General features: G+C 38.5%; 1 protein-coding gene across 3 annotated transcripts; it reads right to left on the reverse strand.

Moving 5' to 3' along the window:
* LOC117307050 lies at positions 1–25,741 on the reverse strand. 3 transcript variants are annotated; one of them, XM_033791693.1, is made up of 13 exons: positions 25,663–25,741; positions 23,914–24,070; positions 23,033–23,329; positions 22,350–22,420; positions 21,840–21,984; positions 21,264–21,329; positions 20,750–20,892; positions 19,595–19,691; positions 19,295–19,428; positions 17,906–18,033; positions 15,289–15,387; positions 10,972–11,100; positions 1–297 (listed from the first exon to the last, which is right to left on the reverse strand). In XM_033791693.1, the coding sequence occupies exons 2-12, from the start codon at positions 24,047–24,049 to the stop codon at positions 11,016–11,018; spliced, it is 1,401 nt and encodes a 466-aa protein (XP_033647584.1). In that variant the 5' UTR covers positions 24,050–24,070; positions 25,663–25,741; the 3' UTR covers positions 1–297; positions 10,972–11,015. The 3 variants fall into 3 exon arrangements, with proteins under 3 accessions (XP_033647584.1, XP_033647581.1, XP_033647583.1); XM_033791690.1 differs by lacking the exon at positions 25,663–25,741 and adding an exon at positions 25,458–25,539; XM_033791692.1 differs by lacking the exon at positions 25,663–25,741 and adding an exon at positions 24,469–24,515.
* Between the last annotated feature and the right edge of the window lie 1,212 nt (positions 25,742–26,953).

The following is a 26,953-nucleotide window of genomic DNA, read 5'->3' on the forward strand; positions in this document are numbered from 1 at the left end:
AAGTGTCACGACTGGGATTCAAACCCACATCCAGATGACTTAACCACCAGAACTTGAATTCGATGCTCTTAACGACTCGGCCATGAAACCCTTATATAACAGTCTCCATGTTATAACATCCCGACACAAAATAAGTACTATTCCAGTTATATGTGACGACTAGTGCAGCCCGAGATAAAGTCAGTTCTAGCGTGCCTAGGTTCCGTGCCATAGCATGGCATTAATGCCTGATGATTGTTTTGAAAGTTGCCACGGAAACAGCATGCACTGAGAATCCCCCGGCAAGCGAAGAGAACCCTGTGGAAAGTAAACGAAACAAATGATTGCGTGATGAAAGCAGAACAATGAATTAAAACAGCATGTGAACAAAAATGATGTGTTGGTTTGAATAAAAATTGAACAGTGGCAGGTATACAGGCCTGGAATTTCATATTTTGTTTTACTTGTTGAAAGGGCAAGGCGATTATTATTTTGCAATGGGTACTCATTGGAAAATCTTAAAAGTCAAATGGGAAACTTTTTAAGGGCACCAAGGCCAAGACCAGGGGCAACGGAGGCCTCCGTGGACTACGTGTAATTCCAGGCCTGAGTATAAACATTAATCCTTTCAATTGAAACACGTTGTTGTTACAAATGGTAGCCATTCAAAATGAGTATGAACATGTTAGTTTGGAATAAAGCCATTTGCAAGTTAGGCTGTGTACAAAATGGCGACTTTGGCTACAGCTCTCCTAGATCGCCCGTGTCTGCCTATTTTACAAAACTGGCAGACGAGCTGATCTAGCTGCAGCTGTAGCCAAAGTCGCTGTTTTGGACACGGCTTTAAGATACAAATAACAGAGCTGCTAACACTGAATTTAGTCTGGGGAATTCAAACTTGAGCATTCACTTACAACCCAACAAGGCACTGTACCAGACCGTCATTCAAATATAACTTGCAAGTGGCTTATACTGCATGACTTTAATAACAAACTGTGAATAGTTGTACTTCTTGAACCACGATGAGAGATTAAATTGAAGAAAAGATTTTTGCCCTGAATTTGAAATTAACATCTCTCAGTGCTCTCAGGTTTCAGAACTAAAAGGACTGCAAAGTTCAAGTGCACTATCTTGAAGGGTTCACCCAAGGCTGGGCTTCAACGTAATTAAAAAACCTCAGCTGCAAAAACTTTGCAGAGTAAACAAATATTAATTGAGAACCAGTCACAGAGAATATACAGTACATGATATTTCGGCTGGTAACCTTGCAGCTTAATGCGAGGCCCAGCTTTATAGAGCTGCTTAAGCTCAACAACTAGCTAAGAACAAAACAGAAAAACAGTAACCAGCAAAGAGAGCAAACAAAATGTTCTGGCACAACTTTAAAGGCACTGGACACTATTGATAATTACTCAAAATAATTGTTAGCATAAAAACTAAGTTGTTAAGGAGGAGCTGTTGATTGTATAAAACATTGTAAGAAATTTATGAAGTAATTAGATTTTGAGAAAGAGGTAATTTCTCACTCAAATTATAAAAGACTTCAGGCCCGAGTCCTTTTTTGAGCATCTGAAAGCACACAAATTTGTACAAGGTTGTTTTTTCTTTCATTGTGCTCTGCAACTTCAAAATTTTCTCAGTTAATAATAAGTGAGAATACTCGTTTGCCAATCCAATGGTGTCCTGGTGCCTTTAAAGGGAAAGTGTATCAATTGGTTTTGTAAACTCATGAGTTAACATGAGTGTTAATTCTCTAGTGGTAAAGAAACATACTGTACCATCCACCAACAAGTGAAAACGTTGATCAAAATCTGTGGTCCATTTTTTAATGAAAACACCAAAAGAGAAATGTTTTGTGTCCATAAAGGGCTTATTTGAATTGCCACTATCAGAATAAGTGATCAAGTAATATTTCCTAGACTGAATTTTAGACCAAAATATTTCACTTGAGGATTGGTACTGGTCCCAAATTCATGGCTATGCTAACAGTATGCAATGAATCAGCGCTTACATAAGCAGGGAATTCCGAGCATTCGTCAAGCCTACAATGATTTTTACGGTTGAAGTGAATTTTTGCTTAGGTGTGTGCGAACTCCCTTTTAGTAGGCATTCTTTGCTTACAAGGCTAGCGCAGAAGTTTGGCACTTGCGCAGTAAGCTTAGAATGGTGACTGTAAGCACGGAATTCGGTGGTATGCAGAGCCATGAAGTTGGGTTCTGGTATGAACATTGAAATTAACAACAGGGTCTTCATTGAGATCAAAGAACTAAATAATCACGGATCATAAGTTTAACACGTTAAATTGCAAACAGAAACTTTAAAAGTTATAATGTAGAACGTTAGTTATAAAAAACATGTTTGTATCAATTTGTGATGAAAGCTAATTAAGCATATCTGAACTCAATTTCATAAAGCCTATTGTCACTAAAACTTGCTAAGCACAGTAAAGAATTGCTTTACGGAAGCATGTTACCAGCCAAAATAAACATTAAGTTTGCATTGTTATGACTGGGGCCCCACTTAATCTTGGCTTAGCAAAGGAATTTGTCAAGCAATATTTTCTGCTTAACAGCTCTATGAAATTGGGCCCTGTTAGGGGAGCAAGCAAATGTGTGAGACATTGTAACAAATATTTCAAACAAAAAGAGAATTAATGATACCAATTTACGCATAGGGTCAATTCCATGTTCAGTCGTATTACACTGTTCCGTTTCATTTCTTGGTCTTGGTGAGCTAGAAGTTCTATGTAAGATATTCTTTCCACTTAGTTTAAAGACTGTTTTGTACTTAAAACACCCAAGGCTTTGAATTGATGATATTAGAAATGTTGTGGGCTACGTGCTTCTGGATGTAATAACTTTGTAAAAAGTGGTCGGTAGCATTACACAATAAGAACATGGTAAAAAATACACACTTGTCACAAATCAAAAGTTTCCTCAAACAAAGAAAACTTGCAAAAGTTAAACTACATTTAACAAACAACTCTTATACATAAGTATCCAACAGGATACTTATAAATGGTCAGCATTTTTAACTTTTAGTTATACCGGAAAAAACCATGGTCAGTTGCATTACGGTCAAGCTGAGTTCTTTTTTTTTTTTTGGCAAAATTTGGTTCATACCTTATAAACAACTGAAATAAATTGATTTGATATTAAAGCTATAACTTCACAGTTGAAAGAAAGCTGTGACAAAACAAATTTATTTTTGGTGTCATGTCTATGTTTGCTTGGAACTGCCCCGGTAGGCCTATTGCAAATAGTCAAAAGAAAAAACGCACTGTACCATTCCATGGTAAGACAATCGTGTCATACGCGCATGCAGTGGTCGTTTAAACTCTGGCATTTTGTTCCAATGTCTCCCTCCACCTAATTACTCTCTTTTTTGTTGTTGCTCTATTCAAAAAAGCAATAGACTCGATCATTTCCTTTCCTTTAATAGATTCTGGTTGTGAAGCAAGGAACTCTCCGAGAAGGGAACTTAATTACGTAGATAGATAAAAAGACAGATAGATAGCAATTATTGTCCACATAAAAAAAAATATATATGGTAATACGATTGGGTAAAAAACTAGCAAAATTACATTTTACAGTAAATGTAGGCAACGAAGATATGATGATTACGTTTCTATGGCAACAAATAGTCCTAAAAGCTAAACAGACTCATTAAGCGAAAAAGCTCATTTGGGATGAAGGACACTTATAATTTTGAAACACGATGGTGCTCTTTATTTTAATAGCTCTATATTCCTAGACAAGCCTTTCTTTCTCAGCGGGGGGATATACCATTTTCCGCCCGAAACGAAGTTTCCAACGAGGATCCATGAGCGAAATCTTACCCCTGAAACCTTTACAGACAAAGAATACCTATATTTATGAATTTTAGAACTGCTTATTTGTTTGAATCCTATTTAACTGTAGATGTATACAAGCTAGTATGTGGTCGCATTTTTGAGATGTCGCCGTAAAATCCAGAGCGAATAATATCTGCACAAGAAGAATAATCCCTGATCTGAGAAATGTTACTGACAGTAGCACTTCTCAGATTTAAAATTTGGGGGATTAAAAACTGATATCTTCTTACAGGACCACATTACTTTAAAGTGAAAGGTTTCTAAAAATACATTATGCTATTGATAGCTGCTGTAGGCTAAACCAATAGTTTTTTTGATGCCATTCATTTTAAAGACACTGTACACTATTGGTAATGGTCAAAGACCAGTCTTCTCACTTGGTTTATCTCAACATATGCATACAACAACAAACCTGTCAAAATTTGAGCTCATTTGGTCGTCAAAGTTGCGAGATAATAGTCGAAGAAAAAACACCCTTGTCACACGAAGCTGTGTGCTTTCAGATGCATGATTTTGAGACCTCAAAATCTAATTCTGAGGTCTCAAAATCAAATTCGTGGAAAATTACTTCTTTCTCGAAAACCACGATACTTCAGGAGGAACTGTCTCTCACAATGTTTTATACTATCAACAGTCTCCATTGCTTATTACCAAGTAAGGTTTTATGCTAATAATTATTTTGATTAATTACCAATACCGTCCAGTGCCTTTAAACCCAATTTAGCATTCAACAATCTCTCGCTCTGTTTAATACTCAGTATCTATTTTTTATGTTTCACTCCCAAGTGTGTATCAAATAACCACGCATGAGTGAAGACATAGACGTTCATTTTATCTGGAATAATTGTGTGTTAACGTACGTTGGATTTCAGATTCTGTCCCAAGATGCCTGTTAGTGTTGCATATTACAGTCTGATGGTTTCAAATGTCTGATCTATGAAGACCAACTTCATAGGCACTGGACACTATTGAATTACTCAAAATAATTGTTAGCATAAGAAACCTACATTGCAATGAGCAATGGAGAGCTTTTGAAGTATAGAACATTGTGAGAAACGTAGTTTTTGAGACAGCGGTAAGTTCTCACTCAAATAAAAGATTCAGCTGAAAGCTTTTCTTATGCATCTGAAATCGCACAAAGTAATGCAACAAGGGTGTTTTTTCTTTCAATATTCCATGCAAATTTGATGACCAATTGAGCCAAAATTTTCACAGGTTTTTTTATATTATGCATATGTTGAGATACACCAAGTGAAAAAAATAGTCTTTGACAATTACCAAACGTGTCCAGTGCCTTTAAGCAAACAGTAGCTTAGCATAACCAATTTATGCTTACCAAATCCCAACTAAAAACGTACTTGTTTTAGAAGAAAATCATGTGCTGATGTTAATTGTTGTACTGCCATGCTTGCAAAGAATGTGTGTACATCTTGTATTGCATCTGGCGGTTGTTTTTAACTTTATAAACGTTCGGTGTAAATGCCATTTTTTGTTCGAAAAAATTCAAAGACAGACGAAGACAAAACCTTCAGTGGTATTTACACAGTTTAATCAGTAGTGATGACATGGCTAGTGGCTACACAATACCATATCGAAAACCATGCATGGACTAGGATGGATAATGACATAAATAATAAATTACTTCTGAACCGGCTGAGTGAACTAGAATTAATGACGACCGGGTGGGATGAGATGTGCATAGAGAGAGGCAATGGATCTCAGCCTTTATTCACCCTATAAACGATCCAATCAAGGTCCACTTTGCATGGCTCTGCTTAACGTAAGCAGGGAATCCTGCACTCACGTCAAGCATATTTCATGTGTTAGCAGGAAATTTTAACTTGTGCGCGTGCTAGGCATTCTACGCTTATACAGCTGAAATTCGGCGCTTGCCATGCAAGATGATCTTAAGCGCAGAATTTGACAGTAAGCAGAACCATGAAATTGGGCCCAGTCCTGAAGTCTCTCATGGTGCAGAAATTACTACTTGGGATAAGCATCGATCGCATATCATTTTGTACTTAGTACATGCAGCTAAATGGGATCTTAGGCATTGCATCGAGAGGTACGCCTATCATTGGTTTGCGTTAACACCATGTGTGTGTCTACTTGCCAGGTAGTTTGTTCTTTAGAGAACTGTCTTGCTAGATACTCTTCTACCGGGGAGTAGATTTTTCGGAAGACTTCTCAGGTTTGAGAAAAACTGTCCTGCTTTTTAACTACAAAAAGGGGCGGAAGTAGAATATCTGCCGGGGAGTACTACTTTAGCTTATAGGATTGTTATTAACTGCAGTACCGCAGAGTGAGCTCTTTATTGGTCTCACATTTTCGACTAGCTTGCGCTTGGAGGCAGCTCTATGAATTTGGGCCCTTGTTACTCTACTATTGCAGCTGCTGAGGCTTTTGAGATATTTTAGCCCAACTTCACGAACCCATCATATTGATGATCTCCTCATAAATTGTACAAAGAATCAGTATGAACCGCAAGATGTATTGTTGCAGCTTGATCTGCAATGTCTAGAAGCAACTGTTCTTCTCTCTGGGTATAATTGATTGGACAACATAATATACAGCCAAGGTAATTTTACCATCTTGCCAAATGCTAGCTTTAAAACTTCCATTATCACGTAGTCGTACATACACACTTGAGAAATAGACCGTGGAGATTGGTGATACATCATGGACACTGGCAATATCCAGAATAAAACGAGCATGTTTTCAACAGCAAAAGAAAAAGGTCGTCTGTGTGAAAGAGCTTGACATTTCAAACCGTGTTTTTGTTTGATATCTTATCGGCAGCAAAGTGTTAGTGAGGGAGGAAAAGTATTTTCGATGCATGATATAGAATATGACAGCCCCATTTTATCATTCACACTCACAGTTTTCTTAGGAACACCTTGCTGCCAAACGTTAAAAAGACTCTACAATAACTTACTAACCCAAAGCCCCTTTCACGCAAGAGCAATTTAGCAAGGGTCCCTTGCTAAGTCCCTTGCTAAAATGTAAAAAGAACCCAGTGCACTTATCGAAAAGAGAAGGGGTTCACCCCAGTGTTCCTCGCTGGATTGGCTGCAAATTGCGTCACAGCACCTTGCAAACCATTGCGGGTTGCTAAATATTCATGTATGTCAAAGGAATTCACTACAACACCGAGTGACAGACATGTTTGAGCGCTATACAGTATAAGAAGCCACTACTATAAGGAGAACCATGTTAATAATAACTGTTGAAAGCACTCAATAAAAAAAGCCTTTCATGTCGGCAAGTTGCTATTGCTTCTTATTCGTTCCATGGGAATGTCATTCATTTAAATCCACTACTCTCTCGGTCTCTCTCTGTCTCTGTTCCGGAATGGAAATAAATGAAACTGAATTGGATTAATCCACAAAGAGATTTCCTCACTCCGATTCTTAAAGGGTTTGGGTACTTTTCGTATGACACAAAACACAACGTCCACTAAACTTTACACGGTTTGAAGATAATGATATTACTTGCTGAGGCGCTGTAGTTTTTGAGAAATAAGTAAAACAATGTCACGATAAGGACACAAAAAATAGTTTTGCATGTACAACAAATGTACGCAACTCTCCTGAAAACTTTGCTCTGTGATTTTCCTTTTTTTTCTAAAAAACTTGACGACTAATGAAGCTGAAACTTCTGCACTTCTGAACATTATATTACATACATCTTCTTTTACAGTGAGTAGGAATACACGACCTGGCCAAAAACTTGATCTACAAAACTAAAGGTATCAAAACCCTTTAAACAGTCCCCCCCCCCCCAGAGTACTGTCAAGAGACCCCCGTAAATGTCACATAAATATACATGCTGCGCTTGCAACAAGAATAGGAGAGTAAAGTCCAAGCAGCCAAAACACCAAGCCGACTCATTAAGGAACGAATTAAATCACAGGTGTTCATCGATCAATAAATTCCTCCTTTAAAGGGAGTGTTTGCATATTGGTAAAAAAAAATTGGGACGTGGTAGCGTTTGTTGGAAATCTGGAGCAGTTATGTCCACAACGAAGAATCTGCAGTTTGAATACACTATCTGCGAACATTACTGTCAGTAAAGCTTTTAAAAATTCAAATTATGGGGGGTTAAAAGATTTTATTTTTTCATAACCGCAGTACTTTGTAGTGAAAAGTTTCTCCAAATGCATTTTACTAACTAAAGCTGCAGAACCTTCCTAAAGTGAACTGTATTCTGAGCCTACAAATACCTACAGCAAACAAATGTGCTCTCTCTCTGTTGCTCAAAGCTTAAATGAAAGGTCCAAAAGAAACAACTAACTGAAGTTTTTACAGTAAATACACAGCTACTAATGTTGCATCAGGCGAAGTCAAGTTTGAGGGCCGACTTGCATGCACTACAGTTTAAAAAAAAAGGTTTTACAATGAAGAAAGAATACAAGATCAGGCCTGTATGCTTCGTTTTTGAAAGGGTGCACCAAGGCACTTTTTCCTTAGCAAAGATTACTATATATAAAAAAATGGTTAAATTTCTACTGAAGCATTTCAAAAGCACCAAGGCAATGACCAGAGGGACTGGGGGCAATCGCTTTCGCTGCCTCCGTAAAGTATCAGGCCAGAAAATGAAAAAGAGATAGGTCCAAAGGTCGCATACACAAACTTAAGTTTTTAACAGTAATTACACAGCTACGAATGTTGCATCAGGCGAAGTTAAAGGAACACGTTGCCTTGGAACGGTCCATTTTGTCTTTGAAAAGCGTTCTGTAACCGTTTGTTGAAAAATGTATATGGTTAGAAAGATATTGTAAAAGTAGAATACAATGATCTACACAAATATGCCTCGAAATTGCGTGGTTTTCTTTTTACCCTGTCGACTAACACGGTCGGCCATTTGTCGACCGTAATAGTTCGCGACGTAAAAGGAAAACCGTGCAATTTTGAGTGATACTTGTGTGCATCATTATATTCTACTTTCAAAACATCTTTCTAACCATACGCATTTCATAACAAACGATTTCAAACGCTTTTAATAGACCAACTCGTCTGATCCAAGGCAACGTGTTCCTTTAAGACTTGAGGGTTCACTTGCATGCTCTACGGTAAAACAAAAAAAATTACAACCTAGAAAAGGATTTATTGTTCATTACTCCTCATTCCATACTGAACACATAGGGTCCTTAGTGTTCTTGCCTTTCCAGCAAATGGCAAAGTTCTTAGTGTACTCCTTAGCTGCTCATTAATTGTTTATTAGGGTAGGTTTGCGCACGTAGCACATGAAATATAGCGCTGTCTGGAACGAATGCAAATTCTACACATAGATAAACTTTGGAGAGAAAAACCTAGACTGTTATTATTACCAGGGGGGCCAACAATATCCATATTTTTTTCTCGCGAGGGCCAGCGGTAAGTTTGGTCCAGCAATTGTAATGGTCAGATATACGGGTGTTTACAATTGATCCATCATATAATGTGTAGGCATCTAATTACTTGCTCAGACAGCGGTCGGCTGTCTGATCGACCGTGGACTACATGTAGGCCTCTGCATTTTGCTTTTTAGCAATCCTGACAATACTACAGTTTGAGGAAATCCTGAGAAAATTTGAACTTAGCATTTGCAAGGGCGACCGCTTCAATTCAAAGCTCTATCCGATTCATGTATTGCTATGTTGAATAAACAAACAACTCGCGCGACAAGTGGGTCAAATGTGACCACAGAGGGCGCTGTAGGGGCCTACTACAGTTTGAGGAAGTCCTGAGAAAATTTCAACTGGCATTCATCCATCATTTGTAGGTATCTTATTTCTTTAATACTTAGACACTAACTGTCCAAGCGACCGTGGCCTAGGCCTCTGCATTTTGCCTTTTAGCAATCCTTACAATAGAGGGCGCTATAGAGGCCTACTACAGTTTGAGGAAGTCCTGAGAAAATTTGACCTGGCGACCGCTTCAATTCAAAGCTCTATCGAATTCATGTGTTGCTATGTTTAATAAACAAACAACTTGCGCGACAAGTGGGTCAAATGTGACCACAGAGGGCGCTGTAGGGGCCTATTAAAGTTTGAGGAAGTCCTGAGAAAATGTTTACTGGCATTTGGAAGGGAGACCTCCTTCAATTCAAAGCTCTAGATCCAATTCACGTGATGCTGCCCGTTTAATAAACACCTCGCATGACAACAACTCAATACATGCCACACAAAGAATTAGTAACAAAGAAAGACAAAATGAGTTTAGTGCTGTTACTAAGGAAAGGAGACATCAATGCTTAGTGGAATACAGCACTGCTTTCTGTACTGATATCGATTACGGCCGATGATATCGACAATTCATTTTCTGTAAACTACATTTTGTAGGCCCCTTAAGTGAACTTAATCACTGAGGCTAGCAAGCCTGAGGCAACCTGTAAACAAGGGTGCTTGCTATGTGAACCAGAAACATGGGGTGTAAACCCTACTCATCCATGATACGCCGACAAATGCAATGAATGTACAAAGTGTACAGCCACAGTCATGGGTACACATTTTGTATAAAGACACCAAATGAAGAGTTACTCAATATTCATATATGTTATGAACATTGAGTAACTCTTTGCACACAGCGGTTGTTAATTGACATATTCATTACACTGAGATAACTGCAACACCAGACATTTAAACGTGTACCCATGATTGTAGCCATGCAACTATTCATACCAAATACATTCTGATGTGTCGCAACCCTCAGTAGAGTAAATGTTGGCAGTACCTGTCGTCACCTCCCCACCCCCCCCCCCCACTGTTAGCAAGTCGTTTACAACCTTGACATAAATAGCGCATGGCATGAATACTTCACTGTTTAAATAATTCATGAAGTACATGAATAATTCAAGAGGTACAATGAAGAATCCATGATGAGAGTCATTCATGATATGAGTACTTTACTTTATGAATAATTCATGAATTACATGGGGAATCCATGATGAGTCGTTCATATGAATACTTCACTGTATGAATAATTCATGAAGTAAATGATTAATTCATGAAGCACATGAAGAACCAATGATGAGAGCCTGGATGAGAGTCGTTCATGATTTGATTACTTCACTGTATGAATAATTCATGAAGTACATGAAAGGTCCTTCATAAATAAGAGTTGTTTGTGATTTGAATAATTCCACAAGAGCCCTCTTACCTTTCGTCTTGGACATCGAGCGTAGACTTCGGTGTGGAGGGTTTTTAGAATACGGTCCCCAGTGTATCGAACCAGTCCAGCAGACTCGAGTCTGTGACAGTCATTTCCTGGAATTGCTGCAGTGTTATTCTGTGCAGTGAATAAATATCAAGATAGAGATGATAGATGTTAAATTCTCATTGGGATAAAGATTATTTTTTACCTTCCACCTAGGTAGTAGTTAGTAAACAGGGCCCAATTTCATAAAGCCTGTAAGCAAAAAAGATTGCTTAGCATGAAATTTCTTCCTTAATAAAAATAGGATTACCAACCAAATTTCCATGTTATTTTCAGAATAAGCAAACAACAGCTGAATGCCAGTAACAGGCAATATGCAACAAATTAAAATTTGGTTGGTAATCTTATTTTTATCAAGGAAGTAATTTCATGCTAAGCAAATTTTTGTGCTTACAGGCTTTATGAAATTGGGCCCAGGACTTCTTAATAATGATAATAATAATAATAATACTAATAATAATAATAATGGGCATTTATAATCCATCTAAAGATGCTCATGGTGCAGTGACACAATAAACGGGAAAAAGTTATGAAGTCCTCATTAGATGAGTCTTGAAGTTTTGAACAAAGCTATTGATGGAGAAAGTTTAACATGATCCGGCAAGTCGTTCCATAATGAAGGGGCAGCAGAAGTAATTGATCTTTCACCCCATGATATTTTGGCCAGGGGTTTCCTTAAAAGATGTTTGTTATTAGATCGCATAGACTGGCGGTTGGAAATATGGGGTTGGAGTCCTTCTGAGAGATATGGTGGTAAAGTGCCTTTTGATGAGCGATAGACATACACAAGGATCTTGAAGATGATTGTGTCCTTAATGGGTAGCAAATGTAGATCTTGTACGATAGGTGTGATGTGTACTCTAGTGTTGGACCGGGTTATAATTCTGGCGGCAATATTTTGAAGGCGAGACAAGCGGTAAATTTGATTATTAGGCAATCCATAGAGGAGAGAGTTTCCCATGTCAAGTCGGGAGGTTACAAAGGCGTGAACGAGTTGCTCTGTAGCATCTTGAGCTAGGTACTTTCTAATGAGACAAAGGTTGCGTAGGTGGAGTGAGGAGCTCTTGGCAACAGACGATAAGTGGTCCTTAAAGGACATGCTGTTGTCGAATGTGGTGCCTAAATTACAAACTCTGATGGCAGATTTGAATTTAGAGTCGCCAATGCGAAGATGGGGAATATGGACTTTATGGCGTTGCAGTTTTGATCCGAGAATTATAAACTTCTTATTGTTTATTCTTAAGAAGTTGCTGGACATCCAGTCACGGATCTCGTCAATACAGGATTCAACGCGATGTATTGCAGACTCTGCTTTGGTTTGGGTGGGCTTAAAGGATATGTAGAGAACTGAGTTCTCCTGAAGTCAGATAAAATCTACTCCACGGTAGTAGAATATAGCGATATTCAACAGAACATAATCTACCCAGCAAGTAGATGCATATGGTGAATACTACAAACCAACATATATTGACAGCTTATCAATTATAAGAAGTGATTAAAGACACTGGACACTATTTGTAATTGTTAAAGACTATTCTTCACAGTTGGTGTATCGCAACATATGCATAAAATAACAAACCTGAGAATATTTCAGCTCAATCGGTCATCGAAGTTGCGAGATAATAATGAAAGAAAGAACACCCTTGTCACACGAAGTTGTGTGCTTTCAGATGATTGATTTTGAGAACTCAAATTCGTGGAAAATTAGTTCTTTCTCGAAAACTATGTTACTTCAGAGGGAGCCGTTTCTAACAATGTTCTATATTATCAACCTCTCCCCATTACTCGTTACCAAGTTAGTTTTTATGCTAAAAATTATTTTGAGTAATAATGCCTTTAAGTCAGTTTTTCCCCTTTTAATGTCCACCCTGGGGTCCCCTCTCGTTTTACCGGGGCGTCATCAAATCTCCAAAGAGAATGACAAATTGGATCAGTCATAAGTGAAATTACTATTCAATCTTGCCCGAGAATGTTGAAATTATTAGTCCAGTGGTTCGTGTTGGAGGATTTACCTCGGAATACTCACGGGGATCGCTCTTGGAATAAAAGGCAGAAGATTTAGGGATGAAATGTACATCATGGAAAAATGAGATGGTTTTAAACCCGAGCTGTTCATCTTTTTTTTTAAATTATATCAATTACATTACTGATCATAAGAAGGAAAGGTATACGTTTGGTAAGCACTCTTAAAATTAATGCCAATAGTAGAGTGTCATGGCCGAGTGGTTACGAGCATCAAATTCAAGTTCTGGTGCTGATTCACCGGAGTGTGGGTTCGAATCCCGGTCGTGACACTTGTGTCCTTGAGCAAGATACTTTACTATAATTGCTTCTCTTCACCCAGGGGTATAAATGGGTACCTGCGAGGGTAGAGGTTGATACTGTGTATGAAAAGCCACAAGCGCCTTACAGGCAGCTCACGGCTGTATACTCCCTAGGGAGCTGAGAAACATTACAGGGATGTTATTGGCCAGGGCACTAATGTAAAGCGCATTGATACGGTTATTGTGAAATGCGCTATATAAGAATTTGTTATTATTAAGAATTTGTTATTATAAAAAAAAATTACTTGGTTAGAAGTACAGCAGCTTTCGATAATCTTATAAAGCACTTTGAGAATCATTTTTGAAGTAATGTGGGTATAGAAAAACAGTTTTTATCCATCAAAATTTGTACCTGAAACGCCTCTTAGATTGTGTATTCCAGCCTCCAATTTGTAGGGCCACTGATTTTCCGTTTCAGAAAAGTGCAAATTCCGTTTGGCAAAAACATGGATTCCGTTTCAGGCACAAAAAATTCTGTTTCATGTTTTTTTAATTAGATAAAAGGTTGTTTAATACCCAGGGAAACACTTATAAAAATCAATTTGAGATAAGTTGCACTGTTGACTTCGTAAAATGTTCATTTGAACTGACAAATTTCAAAAAAATACTTTTTTTTATAATTGTGGATTATTTTGTATACTGCTGTTCTAAAAAGGTTGCACTGTGACTGCAGTATCAATGCACATGATGTGATAGACTTGATTCCAAGTCTAAAACTGCAGTTGATTCTCTGCATCAGCCACATTGTAGGCTAATGACAGGAGTGTATCCACAAGAGGGCGCTGTTTCAGCATGATCAAAGACTTGGGAACAAGTCTATGGACGTGACCATTCTCCATCCACAAACAAAATGTCAGCCATTTTGTTTTCGCTTTGGCGACAGAATGTTGACAGTTTACGGTTTTATTTTAGACCTTTCCGAGATGAAAAAACATTGTATGTGTTCTTATAGATCATAGGTAAGCTAGTTTGTGTATTATTGTTGGTAAAAGAGAGGGAGAAAATGCAATTTGGGTGAACAAAAAATGTTTAAAACGTGCCGCGAATAATGCCCTTCGCTTAACCATGTTAACAACGTGTGTACATCATGTGTGTAAACATTGAGGATGGTGTGAAGTAGAACAGAATGATCCACGGTTACGATCTCGTACTTTTTAATGGTCTGATTTCTGATGCCTTTTTAGTTTAACAAAAAGAATCTTAATAAAGAATGCAATTTCAATAGTTTTGGCGTCAAGAAAAAAAAAAAATCAAAAAAAAAATCAAATTTTCTGAAATCCCGTTTTCCGTTTCAAAGGGCGGATTCCGCGAATTCCGTCCGTTTTCCGCGATCGCAGAAAATCAGTGGCCCTAAATTTGTTTGAGAAAATCCAAAATGGCTGTACAGATAAATTGTGCATTTGTATGGCAAAAGGGTCGCTAATGAAGTTAGTTTGATAACAAGTTTAATTTTAGGGATGACCAAAGAAAAATTTACTAGAGCGGGGCTTTAACCTGCGATCTAAGGATAAACGTGCCAGTGCTCTACCAACTGTGCTATCTAATCTACCCTTAATGCTGGCGGTCTCAATACATTTGTTCAGGGTACAAGTCAGAAGCAATTAACCTATAACAGCCGTGTAGCCAGGGATCACACACAATTTACAATACAACATGGGCTGTGGCAGCAGAGGGTTCACCTTAAAGGCAGTGGACACTATTGGTCATTACTCAAAATAATTATTGGCATAAATCTTTACTTGATTACAAGTAATGGGGAGAGTCTACATGTAGTTGGTAAGACACTGCTCTAAAATTGCAAGGGTCGTGGGTTTGAATCCCACCCGAGTGATATTTTTTCACAGGACTTGGGAAAGTACTGAGTATACAGTGCTAGCACACATCGATGTATGGGTAAAAACCAAAATTTATATAAGAATCTGTTCTTGCTACTCACCTTTGGTCAAGGTCAACATTGGCCATCTTGAATACATTCTCCACCATTTCTTCCACTGCGTCCTGAGACATTGCTTCCATGACTGGCCACATATCCTCTCTGAAAAAAACCCAACAAACATCAACTTAATGTTTTCATTCTTGTTTTCATTTTTATTGGACTCTTCCCGAGACGGAGCCAGAGGACAAGACAGGAATAAGAAAATTTACAGAAAACTTCCCAGAAAACAACAACACACACATGAAATAAATAGTTTAAATTTTTGTTCTTTGTATCTGACTCTTCCAAAAAGGAGCACAAGGACATGACAGAAATTGAAAAATTTACAGAAAACTTTACAGATTTTCCAACTATATTATATTTATTTCATTGTTTGTACACTTTGCCTTTTAAAGGCACTTGATACATTTGGTAATTGTCAAAGACCAGTATTCTCTCACGGTGTATGCCAACATATGCTTACAATAACAAATCTGTTAAAATTTTGACTCAATTAACCTGCAAATGAGAATCTTTTAAAAAAAATCACCCTTGTGGCAACCATTTGTGTGCTTTCAGGAGCCTAAAAAGGGCTTCAGGCATAAAGTCTTTTAGCATTCAAGTGAGAAATGACCTCTTCATCAAAAACTACGTTACTTCAGAGGGAGTCGTTTTTCACAATGATTTATACTAAAAATAGCTCTCCATTGCTAGTTACGTGGTAAGTTTTGATGCTAACAATTCCTTGAGTAATTACACAAGGTGTTGAGTGCCTTTAAGAGGAAGGGTTTGCGAAGGTGTTTCTGGCATGTTTGACTGTACCTTGCACTGAACCGCCTGAGACCAATTTCAAAGAGCTGCTAAGCACATCGATTTGCTTAGCATGAAATTTCTTCCTCAATTAAAACAGGATTACCAACCAAATTTCTAAGTGATTTTCAGGATCAGCAAACAAAAGCTGAGTACCAGTAACAAGCAATATGCAACAAATGGAAATTTGGTTGGTAATCCTGTTTTTATCAAGGATGAAATTTCATGCTTAACAATTTTGGTGCTTAGCAGCTCTATAAAATTGGGCCCTGTACTCCTACACATAAATAGGACTCATCATTTAATCAGTAACGTATGACACAGTTCTGTCATTAATTCCCAGGGGGTGGCTTTTGCAATGAGATAATTTATTAATATGTACATAAAGATTAGGGCTGGGGAGCTGGTGCGATGTCTAATTACAATAATACTAGAACAATTTTAACTAAATTTTCATCAAGCTTAAAGGCACTGCAGCCGAATATCACAAATTAATCCTATCTCTAGTTAGGATGAGTAACTCATCCTAACTTCGGATGGGTTCAATGTGTCTTAATGTCTACGGATACGGGAATTAATCCTAACTTAGGAAGAGTTTGGTGAAATCAACGGCTGGACACGTTTGGTAATTGCTCAAAAGAAATATTAGCATTAAAACTTACTTTGCAACGAGCTGTTGAAAGTATAATAAAATCAGTAACGGATGACCTAGTTATGTCATTAACTCCCGGTTTTTTTTTTTCCCAATAAGATAAATTATTAGTATGTACATATAGATAGGGCCAGGGAGCTGGTGTGATGTTGGTAATTACTATTATACAAGAAACTTTCACACCTTTTGAAACCTTCAAATGTCTTAGTGAATACATTTGCGCATAGAACAATTTTGACAAAAAATTGCATCATATGCTCAACTTTCAAAATTCAAAGGCATGGGCACGTTTGGTAATTACTCAAAAAATACATTAGCATTAAAACTTACTTTGTAACGAGCTGTTGAAAGTATAATAAAATCAGTAACGGATGACACAGTTATGTCATTAATTCACAGGTTTTTTTTTTCAAATACGATAATTTATTAATGTACATTAGATTGGGCTGAGGAGCCGGTGTGATGTTGGTAATTGCTTTTATACTAGTATCTTTTACACCTTTTGACACCTTCACATGTCTTAGTGAATACATTTGCACATTGAATAAGTTTGACAAAAATTGCATTAAGCTGGCTCAATTTCATGAGTCTTTAAAGGCACTAGACATGTTTGGTAATCACTTGAATGATATACTAGCATTGAGCTTTGCTTGGTAAGGAGCACAGACAGCTGTTGATAGTATACAAATAGTTACAGACCTGAATGCTACAATCCACGGACGACGCGAATACAGATTGCAAACACTTTTACTGTGCTGCATGGAGTGTCGTGCAATCCGAAATGGTTACAGACTATTAATTTATCATCCTCGTACATGCAACGGACGTCTGGGTACTGCACGCCGGGTGCTAGTCTTCGGACTAGCGCATGGCAAACCGACGCACTATCACACGGCCGTCGTCTAGCAAAACTAAGACATGTCATGTGACGCGCTCTAAACCAATGAGCAGGCAGAATACTTGCAAGTGGTGTTATAATATAAAACATTGTGAGAAATGACTCCCTATGAAGTAAAAACAAGTTCTTGAGAAAGAATATTTTTGACTCTCCTGAACACCTTGCTCTGTGATTTACACTTTTCTTCTAAATAACATGACTAATGAAGCTGAAACTTCGATAGGTAAATTATATTAGATAAATCTTCATTCAGAGGTATCAAAACCCTTTAAGTGTACCTGCTGCCAGGGTTCCCAGGGAACGGTGCCTTGGCGGTTAGGTTCAGATCGGCTCCGGTATCAGTAGGGATCGGTGCACTGAAGAGAGATGACACTGGTCTGCCTTGGGTGTCATCAAAATTAGCCATCTGGATAAAAGGTAAAAGCAAAAGTTTGTTGAATCACAGCCATAAAGCTGGAATTCACAATCAAAGTATTGCTGTTGTCTTCACAAGACCCCGTCACAATCTTTATATTCCCTTCACTTGCACGTCTTACTCAAGAACTATCCATCACTATGAGCCTTGCATGTTGAATTCTGTCAATCCGGCTTGAAAAACAAAACCCTCTTTGGGCTATTTTAAGCATGCTTATAAGCTTGACCTTGTCTCTCATTATTGAACATAGTTTTCTTCTCCATTTTATGCCAGTATTTCTTGTTTGCCATTTCACCTAATTGTCTAATTCCATCATGCACTTCTGTATTTTTGTATTTCTGTGATATGAAAATAAATGTTGTATGAATTGAATAGTAATCCACCGGTACAAGTGGGGTGAGTCTCAGAGGCAAGTAATAGCGATATTAAAGATAAAGTATATTTTTTGCTAAAAGGTATGAATTAGTATACACATAATGAATGTTTATGAGTGCAATGGTGCGAATATGTTCATGAGTTGAAAGATGGAATGTTCTATTCAACGAGGCGGAGCCGAGTTGAATGGAACATTCCAGCTTTCAACGAATGAACATATTCGCACCATTGCACGAATGAAAAACATTCATTATTTGTTTTATATAACATCCAAGTAGAACTTTGTCATTTTGATTGAAAGAAACAACTTTCAAAACAAACAATTTCAACTGTAGAAGCCGAATGCTAGTAATTTTACTATGCCTTCTTGCAGTAACACCTGCTGCGTTACCAAAGACACGCGCACGCAGTGATGTTTTTACTCAGCTTTTTCGTTCCATCCGAAAAGTACCATTGCATGCTGGCAGCGTGCCAGCGTGCAATGGTACTTTTCGGATGGAACGAACAAGCACGGCGAGTGACTCAGCGTGCAATGGTACTTTTATTTGCTATCACGTGACGGACAATCCTCCAATCAAATGGCAAGGATCTGCTTGGGTGTTATATAATACTTTTCGTTGCACGCTGCCAGCGTGCAATGGTACTTTTCGGATGGAACGAAAAAGCACGGTGAGTGACTCAGCGTGCAATGGTACTTTTATTTGCTATCACGTGACGGACAATCCTCCAATCAAATGGCAAGGATCTGCTTGGGTGTTATATAATATTCTCCAATCCTATGTTTGGTTGTTACACTTGTATGGTTGTTAGGCACCATACCAAATCAAAATAATGTGTTTATTCTCCAAACCACAAGCGGTGCGAGACATTGACTCACCATTTCTTCTTCACATGCCTTGACGACATCTCGCACTAACTCGATGGTTATGTAGAAGTACGCCTTAAACATCTTCCTCAAGTTGTCTCTACTGATGACCCCCGTTCCATCTAAGTCATACCCTTCAAAAGCATCTGAAATAACCACAGATTTCATTAAGCCTGGGCGACTAGTAGAATTTACTACTCGACTAGTCACGCCTCAAATAGTCACGAATTTGCACATCATCCAAGTTAAGCTTTCACCAGCTGTAAAGGGATTACTTCATCAAGTATCAAGTAATGAGCACTTTCTACTTACATCGAACCTTCTCTTCTGGCGATCCTTTGATTAGGATTGACAATCCACAAACAAACTCCTCAAAGTCAATATAGCCGTCACCATTTGCATCGTAGAACTGTGCAACACAAATCAAGTACATTGTGATTTAGTTTATTAGGAATTGTTGTTGTTCATGAAAGATTGCCCAACATCACAAGGACAGGGAAGACCGCTTCAAGGTGAGGGCTACACTTAACTGATTTAAGTGCGGTTCATTCTTCCTGCTAATGCGAAGGGAATTTGACGTGAATTTGACGCCACAACTCTCCTTTCGCTAAAGTTAAGCACAGTTCAACCCCTGTGATGTATTCGTCGCAAATGCATGTATGTGATATCAAATGTGATCACTATCACATTCGCAGGAAGTATGAACCAGGCTTTTGGCTGTCAACCCAAATCAACTGTCACCAGGGGCACTGTGCCACCTACTCCTCTAACTGAAACAAGGTTACCCCCTTCACGGTCTGATGAGCACGGCTGGTAGAGAAGAATGCACTATATATATTTGGTTTGCCGTAACACCATGTGTGTATCTACTTGCCAGGTAGAGTTTGTTCTTAGAGAACTGTCTTGCTTAATTACTATTACCTGGGCGGATGGTACAGAAATAGGCTGGGAATACTACTTAATAGCTTATAGGATTGTAATTAACTGTACAACCGCGGATTCAGTTCTTGGGTTGGTCTCAACCTTTTGAACAGCTTGCTCTAGTCATCGTCAGGCAAGTAGATACACACATGGTGTTACCGCAAACCAAATGTTTATTGATACCTCACCATGCAATGCCTCAAATCCTATAAGATTGCACTACCTTCCCAACTTTTTACAGAGCACTGCCTGGCTTTAGAGCACAAGTGTCATGACTGGGAGTTAACCCCAATTCTGCTGTTTAAAACACCAGAGCTTGGTCCCGTGACCTAGACCGCTCGTCAGGCATCAAAGTTGCAAGAGAATAATGAAAGAAAAAACACCCTTGTACCTTCATTGCTACTTAATACCAAGTATGTTTTTATGCTTACAATCATTTTGAGTAATCAACAATGGTCTACAGTGCCTGTAACAGCTTACCTTGAATATTCTATCCATAACATTTTGAGTAATCAACAATGGTCTACAGTGCCTGTAACAGCTTACCTTGAATATTCTATCCATAACTAAGTTCTTCTCCAGACCGAGTGGTCCTAGGCATTGGTCGTACACTTCTCTGGTTATACCTCTGTCCTTGGTACATAATGTCCTGTACTGCTCAAAGAGGGCTTCTAATTCATGTTGATCAACTGGACACAGAAAAAAGTAAGCAACTCAAGGTATAATCTGGTAATCACTCTTTAAAACAATGGCAATAAAAACTTTTGGTTAGAAGCCTACAGCAGCTTTTGAAAGTATAAAGCATTTTGAGAAATATTTCACTTGAAGTAATGTGGTTATGTAATAAGAAATCAAGCATCTGAAAGCAAACAACTTTGTATGACAAGGGTGTTTTTTTCTTCCATTATTATCTTGCAACTTTGATGACAAATTGAGTTCAAATTTTCACAAGATTGTTATTTTGTGCATATGTTGAGATACACCAAGTAAGAAGACTTGTCTTTGAAAATTACAAATAGTGTCTTACTAAAAGTATTTTACTAAAACTGAAACAACTTACAGTATGTCTTTGACCTGAGATGGTTGATTTCCTCCCATGTTGGCCTCCGCCTTGGAAGCTCTTTACCTATGATAGGGGAACACAAATTCTTAAAACAATTATTAAAACAATGTAGACAGAAACGGGAACATATATAATGCCATCAAGCTAAATGAGTCATTTTTCGGAAATACCAGTATGGAGAAACGAGCCAAAACAGGCCAACAATTGTGAATATTTGTTTCACATTTTTGGTTTTTAATTCAAATGCCAGAGTACATTTTATTTTATATTGGTAACTTCTTTCCTGATGAATAACATAAAAATGAGTTAACATTAGTATTGAAATGAAATGTGCCAATGCATTTATAAGCATAAAGGCCGAGTCACACTGCAGCGATGCCGAAAACGATAACGATAACGACACAAAGAGAACGCATTCTATTGGTTGAATTGCTCCACGTAGAATAGCTAACGCTAATTTAACCAATCGAGGGCGTTCATTTTTTAGGTTCCCGTTCTCGTTCTCGTTATCGAGGCCTGTGTGACCGGGCCTTAAGTTCTATAAAAATAATGAAACATTACACTTTTACCGACCTGGATAAAACGGCTTAATGAGGACATTTCTTGGATTGGCAAGAGGTGGAATGGGTATCTTGATTTGAATGAAGACGTGCGTTCTATTATGTCTGTCATGTGGTTCACATCGCTCGCATATATCATAGTCCACACAACTAGCACACTGCGGAAACAAACAGAATACATGATGGTGTTAATAAAAATTATAAAAAATTTGTATACATCGCTTTTCACATCCGAAGGGTGTATCAAAAAGCAGTTCTGAGCAGTTCACATCACCAAAGAAAAACAAGCATCCAAAATCATTTTTAAAAAACATCCAAAATATTCCCCATTTGTGGGTGGTATCATTTATGGATGGCTCCTGTTACGCAATATTTTCTGCTTTTAAGCAGCTCTATGAAGTTGGACTCAGGTTGGTGGCTTGCCACCGTGAGTGGGCTAGAGCCAAAGTCGAGCGATCAGCCACCAACCAAGGTCATTATCACGCAGTGAAGACCAAGAAACAACACAATAGTTGATCCATACCTTGTATCTGGTTCCACATAAAGGACTGGCGTTGCACGAGTTACAGGAAATACCTCTGTGGACCGAGCTCTCTGCATTGAAATAGTCACAAGAATGTTTTATTACAACGTTTTGAAACACCTAGTGAATGCACAGTACTCACAACTTAATTAACTGAGTATCAAAGTGTACTCGCCCATAGTACAAATGGGATAAATATTATCTTGGTGCTAGTTCAAATTTTTTCCACATTTTGATTCTAGTCCTTGAAAAAAAAGTGAGCTAATGTGGTCTTGTAGATCCCTCCCAAAAGCACTTTACACATAAACTTCCCTTTCCCAGAACAGCTATATGGCGCCTGGAAAATGAAACTTCCCTTTCACAGAACAGCTATATGGCGCCTGGAAGATGAAATAAAGTTATCTTTTAAAAAAAAAAATAAATAAATATCTTGCTGAATTGATGGGTTTAGCTGTTTGTGCATGACTGAAGCCAACCGCCACAGCTGGGCAGAAATTATAGCTTAAAATTTGCTGCGGAGCAGAAATTATCAGGATACCAGTCACAAAGTGTACATGTGGCATATAAGTTGGCTGGTAACCTTATTCTGCTAAGCAGAACTTTGCTGTGCTTAGCCACTTTTCGTACTTATGCAGCTCTATGAAATGGGGCACCGGTCAATCTAGCCTAGTTGAAGCCTTTACCTTTCCGTGACTGGTCTTCCGCCATGTTGTACAGGAGATGAAGTAGATTACGGCTATCACCGTATCCTATACCCTGCTCCCTGACGTCCAGATTCCCATCATGCTCTCTGAGAGATGTGGCGGGAACGACATCGTGGTGGTGGGTGGCCATTAAGGGATTCTGGGTAGCACTGTGCGTTGCATCATCGGGTCTTGCGGTACGTACTGGGGTAGAAAAGTGTGACGAGGCCACACTGACGTTTGGATTAAAGGATCCTAGATGGTGGTTTTCATTCCACATGTGGTCGTAATGAACATCTGAAGAAAACGTGAGACAAATATCAATGCAGGCCTGTATGCTTCGTTTTTAAAGTGCAAGGGCACAAGGCATTTTCACCCTATGAGGAAATTGTGAACTTCTACTGGAGCAATTCAAGGGCACCAAGGCAAATGAGTAACTAGAATCAGCTGTTGCAAACTGCTTAAGGACTGAAAAGACCTAGAATAAAAAGTTCATGGCCTGATGTGTAAATCTCTTTTGAGTAACATTGGTTCAGAAAACTTTTCAATCAGTATGCTCTGATCGTATTCCAAGTTGTCAACCCATGGTTCTGTTAAAATTAACACTATTCATAAGAGATTTACACATGGCGCTTTCGCAAACCTCACAGAATTTCATGCTGCTTGGCTTAAAAGCCTTCATCCTTTTTCGTGTCTATGGTCCTTGCCCAATTTCAATATGGTAGCTAAGCATAAATTATGCTTACCAAAATAAGTTTCATGGAATTTGAGGTATTGCATGGTGAGGTATCAATACATTTGGGTTGTGGTCACACCATGTGTGTGTCTACTTGCCAGGTAGATTTTTTCTTTATAGATGTAAACAATTCCTTTAAACTTACAGTCTGCAACAAACTGCTCCTTTGAGCACTTCCATATGTAGCCGATAACGCCTGAAGCAGCCACAGCACCAACAGCAAGACCCATTCCAAATCCAAGCCATGATCTTGGAACCGCCTCTGGTAGTACATCACTCATCTCCAGCAGGCCTTAATAAATCTAACATAATGAAACCAACTTAAAGATGAACACTGTTGGTAATTGTCAAAGACTAGTCTTCTCACTTGGTGTATCTCAACATACATGTATGCATAAAATAACAAACCTGTGAAAATTTGAGCTCAATCAGTCGTCAAAGTTGCGAGATAATAATGTAAGAAAAAAACACCCTTGTCACACGCAGTTGTGTGCTTTCAGATGCTTGATTTCGAGACCTCAAATTCTAAATCTGAGGTCTCGGGATCAAATTCATGGAAAATTACTTCTTTCTTAATTAAACTACATCACTTCAGACCCTCAGAGGGAGCTGTTTCTCACAATGTTTTTATACTATCAAGCTCTTCCCATTACTTGTTATCAAGAAAGGTTTAATGACAATAATTATTTTGAGTAATTACCAATAGTGTCCACTGCCTTTAAGTGCATTTAAAAGTTGTTGTCGTGAGGGCTCTTCGTGAGTTGTTGGTTTTTAGTGCGACTGCAAAATACGCTTATTAATAGCATTCGAATATGAGGTATGAACCGGGCTTCACAAATGATGACAGTTGAAAGCTTCCCTTGAAATATTACTTGCTGGTGTGCTGTAGTTTTTGAGAAATTAGTATAAATAAACATATTTTAGCGTGTACACAAGAGACTAAAATGCGACTCCCTGCGTGAAAACATTGTCCTGTGGTTCTCACTTTTTAAATTTGACCAATGATATTGATTGGGCCCAGCGGTTAAGGTATGCACACAAAATTTACAAGTTCAATTCAAGCACACACATAGTTACGATAACGTAACCCTCCTCCCGACGTGCCGGAGGGTTACGAGATAGGTTCGAGCGGCAACGGTTAATCTGGTCCAACACGTACAATTTCGACAGCTAGTCACCAGATTTGCCAATTTTTACCACTTTCAAAAATCATGACACAAATTCTGAGGGTACGAACCACTTAATCCGAACTTAATCCGCAATGTCTAATGCAGAAATTGTACGTGTTGGACCAGACAGATTAACCGTTTTCGCTCGAACATATCTCGTAACCCTCCGGCCTAGCGGCCGTCGGGAGGAGGGTTACGTTATCGCAACTAGCACACACATACACATGGAGCAATAAAAGCGTATTACTGTTTTCAACATAACAGCTCAGGGGGTAGCTAAAATAGAAACAGAAACAATAATAGCCCCACTTGTGTGGCCAAGGCTTGGCCACACAATTACAAGTTGGGCTTAACAAACAACACCACCGTCCGCCTGTCTGTAAAGCGGCGGATAAATTGGTGGTGGCGACGTGCGAAAAACTATCCTAAAATTGTTGCTTTTCTTTTGTGAAACATAATGAAAACCTGACTGCATATTCTCTACGTTAACATTCAGCTGTTAATTATAAATAAAACTTACCTAGTTCCCAACTATTCTGCAGTTACAATCTGAATCAAACCATGGAGCTATGAAAAAGCAACAACATGCACACTGCATACACAACAACGTGAGAAAAATGACAGCTCTCACAATTCATAAAAAAATGAGTCCCCAAAGCAGCAGTTTTTTCCCCAGTGCAGTAAAGGCCCTTATTTGCATGTTCGCTTCCCATTGGCTGGCTTACCTTTGATGCCTAATTATTCAAGTTGGGAGAGAGATGGATGCTGCTTGTTTTACCGAGAGGAAGTCGAGGTAAATTATCAAGAACCAGGCCTCGGCGGGTTTAAACCACAAGTTAAAAACCGAATCAACACACTTTGATTCCCATTCTTAAATACCTTTTCGGTCAAAAAACATCAACACTTTTTGGTCAAAAAGTAAAATAAATGCCAAAGTTTTAACTGTTCAAGGATTTCTATCAACACAACACCCCTCTAGCTATAAAAATGGTGAGGCCCGGGCCCTCGGGCAAAAACAACTCCTTATAAGGAGATGTTGTGTGCGTCGCGCGTATCGCGTGATGTGTTCAAACCGTTGCTCTCGACCAATAGGAATAAAGAAGCTGTCTTATAAGAACAGGTGCAAAAGCTCACGTGTCACGCGCATGTTTCAACACATTTTGGTGAGGACAATTTGAGGCAAAATTTGATTAGACACAAGGCGATTTATTAGCCTTGAATACAAATATTGTAGGCAAAATTTGATAAGTTTCAATCAGACTGGCTAATCTGTCTTAGGTATTTATGAATTTCAGACCAATCTGAGCGATTTGAAACATTTTCCGACCAAGCTTCAGAATCCCCACATTTCTTAGTACAGAGTTCTTAGAGTGGAGCAATCTGACCGCTGTTTGATGTTTGTTTTGTTGGCTTTGTCTCCGATCCCACACTGAGATTTTATCAGCAGCTCAAAGTTCATTTTCCTAAGGTACAGAAGTAGTCTAAGTCTAAAGTCTATAGGCAGAATTCATCTCAGCTCAGAGCAATGAGCGGTTTGAATATTATTAAATTCACTGAGATTCATCCAGTAGCTTCAATCTCAAGGTTTCAAAGTTTCAAAGGGTTTGCTGTTTCCACAGTAAAATTGTAATATCGGCAGTGATAATAAACATGTTGTTCAAAATAATACAGTTATAAGCCAAGAGGAAATAAATATACTTTTATGGTTCTGAGTCACCCGGGGACTGACATCAACGCCCCCCCCCCCCCACACCGCCCCCTTCCCCCAGTCCCTTACATCATAAACTCAACTCAACCGCGTACTGCTTCTATACTACAGCTATAGTATAGACTGTTTTCTAAGCAATTAAATAAATTCTCTAAAAAAATGGTCTTGGGAAAAGTGATGTTTCTGTGTCATGATGAACAGTTTCTGTAGGCAGCTGAATATTATATCAGACATCAGCCAATGAGAGCGAGTATGTAAACATCGGTCTTTACAGCACTAGGGAAAAATGCTTGCCATTACATAGTTAG

Source organism: Asterias rubens, chromosome 2 (assembly GCF_902459465.1).
Source record: "Asterias rubens chromosome 2, eAstRub1.3, whole genome shotgun sequence".
Classification (NCBI taxonomy): domain Eukaryota; kingdom Metazoa; phylum Echinodermata; class Asteroidea; order Forcipulatida; family Asteriidae; genus Asterias; species Asterias rubens.